Source organism: Solanum stenotomum, unplaced genomic scaffold (assembly GCF_019186545.1).
Source record: "Solanum stenotomum isolate F172 unplaced genomic scaffold, ASM1918654v1 scaffold616, whole genome shotgun sequence".
Lineage (NCBI taxonomy): Eukaryota > Viridiplantae > Streptophyta > Magnoliopsida > Solanales > Solanaceae > Solanum > Solanum stenotomum.
This window is the reverse complement of record NW_026036072.1, coordinates 45,381-48,448: the sequence shown is the minus strand read 5'-3', so window position 1 is coordinate 48,448 and position 3,068 is coordinate 45,381. Positions and strand designations below refer to the sequence as shown.

The 3,068-nt window shown below is 31.7% G+C and overlaps 1 protein-coding gene across 1 annotated transcript; it reads right to left on the bottom strand.

Moving 5' to 3' along the window:
• On the bottom strand, nucleotides 1-2,542 carry LOC125852840 (uncharacterized). Its single transcript, XM_049532522.1, has 2 exons — nucleotides 2,412-2,542; nucleotides 1-935 (listed from the first exon to the last, which is right to left on the bottom strand). Exon 2 carries the CDS (start codon nucleotides 922-924, stop codon nucleotides 1-3), a length of 924 nt encoding a protein of 307 aa, XP_049388479.1. The 5' UTR covers nucleotides 925-935; nucleotides 2,412-2,542.
• Between the last annotated feature and the right edge of the window lie 526 nt (nucleotides 2,543-3,068).

Here is a 3,068-nt window from a genome sequence, read left to right as displayed (position 1 = left end):
TTAACAAATGCATTCCTTCTTCTTGGTATACAAAATCATCATGTCTGAAGCAATTTCTGATGACACAAACAACCTCTGCAATCTTGGTTTCAAGGGAAAGTAACGTAACACTTTTCGAGGAACTTTGTTCTCATTCTTTCCTTGAATAGCTCCATCAGTTGTTTGGCCTTCCACTGACTTCCACCTAGACTCCCCACAAACCAAGCAAGATTCAGCTTTTGCATTTTTTTTCCAAAATAACATACAATCATTCTCGCAAGCATGTATCTTTTCATACCGAAGACCTAAATTTTGAATCATTTTTTTTGCTCCATAGAATGACTCTGGTAAAGTTTCACCAGAAGGAAGTGCTCGTTTGATCAATTTCAATATGCTATCGGTTGCTTTATCACTCAAACCATGAAGGCATTTGATTTGGAACAATTCCACAATCAGTGATAACTTAGAGAATGTATCACAACCTGGATAAAGTTGTTGTGAAGCATCTTCCAATAATTTGAAAAATTTGGAAGTAGGTTCTGAAGCATCACCTTGTTGAAACTTTACTCCACTAGAATCATCCATTATTTCGGGACCAGCAGCATCATAAATCATTTCAAACATATCGTCATCTCGCTCTTTTCGTTTCTTTTGAGATGGTTCGCCTTGCTCTTTTCCTTCTGCATCCTGATTAATGATTTTCTTTTTTGGTGCAAATTCTCCATGTTGAAGCCAACGTGTGTATCCTTTGACTATCCCAAAAAGTATTAAATGTTCCTTCACTTCATCTCTAGACCCGTTGGAAACATTATTGCATTGTGTACAAGGACAAGGAATTTCACCTTCTACTTCGGAGTTTTGAAAGGCAAATTGAAGAAAATTATCAACTCCTTTTAAATAAACATCACTCGATGTGTCAGTACAACGCATCCAAGTCTTATCCATTTTCAAATTTCCTACAAAGAAACAAATAGATAAAGATAGTGTTAGCATAAAAATCTCCCGGAACAGAAAAAAACAATAGAATGAAAAGGGGCAGAAGGTGAGAATATATTATTAAGTGTTTGTTGAGTTCATCGTCCATTTTTTAGGAGGTAGAGAGTTTGTTTTCAATAAATCGACTCTCGAAATAACTAAATCACATTCATACTATTGTCCACTTAATGTCAAAGTTTGTAGGGGAAAACTTTTGTTGACAAGTTTAAGTGTATGTTTGTGACATTAAGTACACTTGGAAATGAGCCTTTTCTTCAAAAATACAATGGAACTTATCTACATTCCACTTTTCCAGCTCTGTGAAATGTTCAAGAAGCCATCAACCATGTTGGATTAGGGCCAGAGGTGAAAGCAGTTGTTTCTTTAAAGACATACATTTACTACTCCCCTGAATCAAATCCTGTCCCTTCATCTAGCTTTCCCAACATAAAAATCATAGTCAGAGAAGTAGAATGACCAACAGATGGAAACAAACACGCGAATATTGAAAATGCAAAGAGATTTAAAAGGCTCATTTCCTACTGCTACACTTTTGTATTTTGATTTGCATCTTAATTATAAAAAGTAAACAACAAAAGCTGACTGTTCAGTTCTTAAAATGAGCTTGAGCATTTGATCCTAGCAAAGACCAAACTTTGTAATTTTCTCATAACTCTACCTGAACTACTGTAACAAGTTGTTTGTAAATTACATAGTAGGTCAAACAACCCTTAATATGTAAACCTTTTATGCATCAGAAAATGTAATTCTTCATTACTTGAGAGTTGGCCAACTACATCTAGTATTGCATAAAAGAGAGTGCCTATTTCCGGCAATCCTTTTAGACTCTGACATTCTACAGTTTTCAATACCTATCCTACTGTTTCCTGGCAACCAGTTCATATTATAAAACAATGCAGAGATTTGTAAATGGAAAAAATTATTCAGAGCAAAATAACCTCGCATCTGATAACTTAATATCATTTTCATATAATGAATAGGATTAACAATTATGAAAAAGTCGTGCAAAAACCACTAGCAACATATTTTATGCAAAAAAAAAAAACAAATAAGTCAAACAGTGAAACAAAAGACACCAAATCAATATTTGGAAATAGCATTGCAAGGGACGAGACCAGAGCATGATACCAAACAAGTTGCCCCACCTATTATATACTCCTTTCGTACATTTTTACTTGTCCATAATTGACTTGACATACCTTTGAAGGAGCAACAACATAGTCGTTACATTCGATTATAGTAGATAGAAGAGTATAATTTCGATTCAAACAAAGAATTTGGTTGAGATAAACTATCAAATAGAGGATCTTCTCATTCTTAACATATCCTCTTTGATCGAGTAATAAACAATCCATTTTAAAATATGATGAGAAAACAAGTTAAAGTAAAATTTGCTATAAAAGAATTTTAGATAGACGAAAAGGAAATAAACTTACCCTTGATGTGATGATGCAGGAGGAGATGATAATAAGGTTGAACTTGAACTTTGAAAGACAAATCGAAGAGATGAAGGTTCACTTGAGCTTTGTGCTTTGAATTTTGAGAGAGATGTAGTGTAAACTTTGTCTCTCAAATTTAGGGATTTAGGGATTTTTTTCATAGAAAAAAGAAGAAATAACTAATAAAAGCCAATATATTCTATCAAAATAAAGTAGGTTTAGTTGTGCCTTATTTAGAATATTTCACATTTAAAACTATTATATGTACATTTTTCTTTCACCTATTAAATATACATGTATATGTCAAAGTCGTACGACATACACTTTGGTTCCCAATATATATGTAAATATATAATTATATTGTTTTTTCTTTCATTTTTTACTTAAAAAAATATACAAAAAAAATAAAATCATGTTTTACTTTTAATATTAATTACTTATTTTTTTAAAAAAATCAAGACCTAAACATCGATCAATGAATATGGATATTTTTGTAAAATAGTCATATCAATCATTTTTTTAATAAACGTGGAACGTCCAAAGTGTATAGGTAAAAAAACCAAAGGAAATAATATATGTAATTTTCTTTTGTTCAAATTTCATAATTGTCAAATTAATTAAATAATTTATCAATTGACAAAAAAGATAACTACA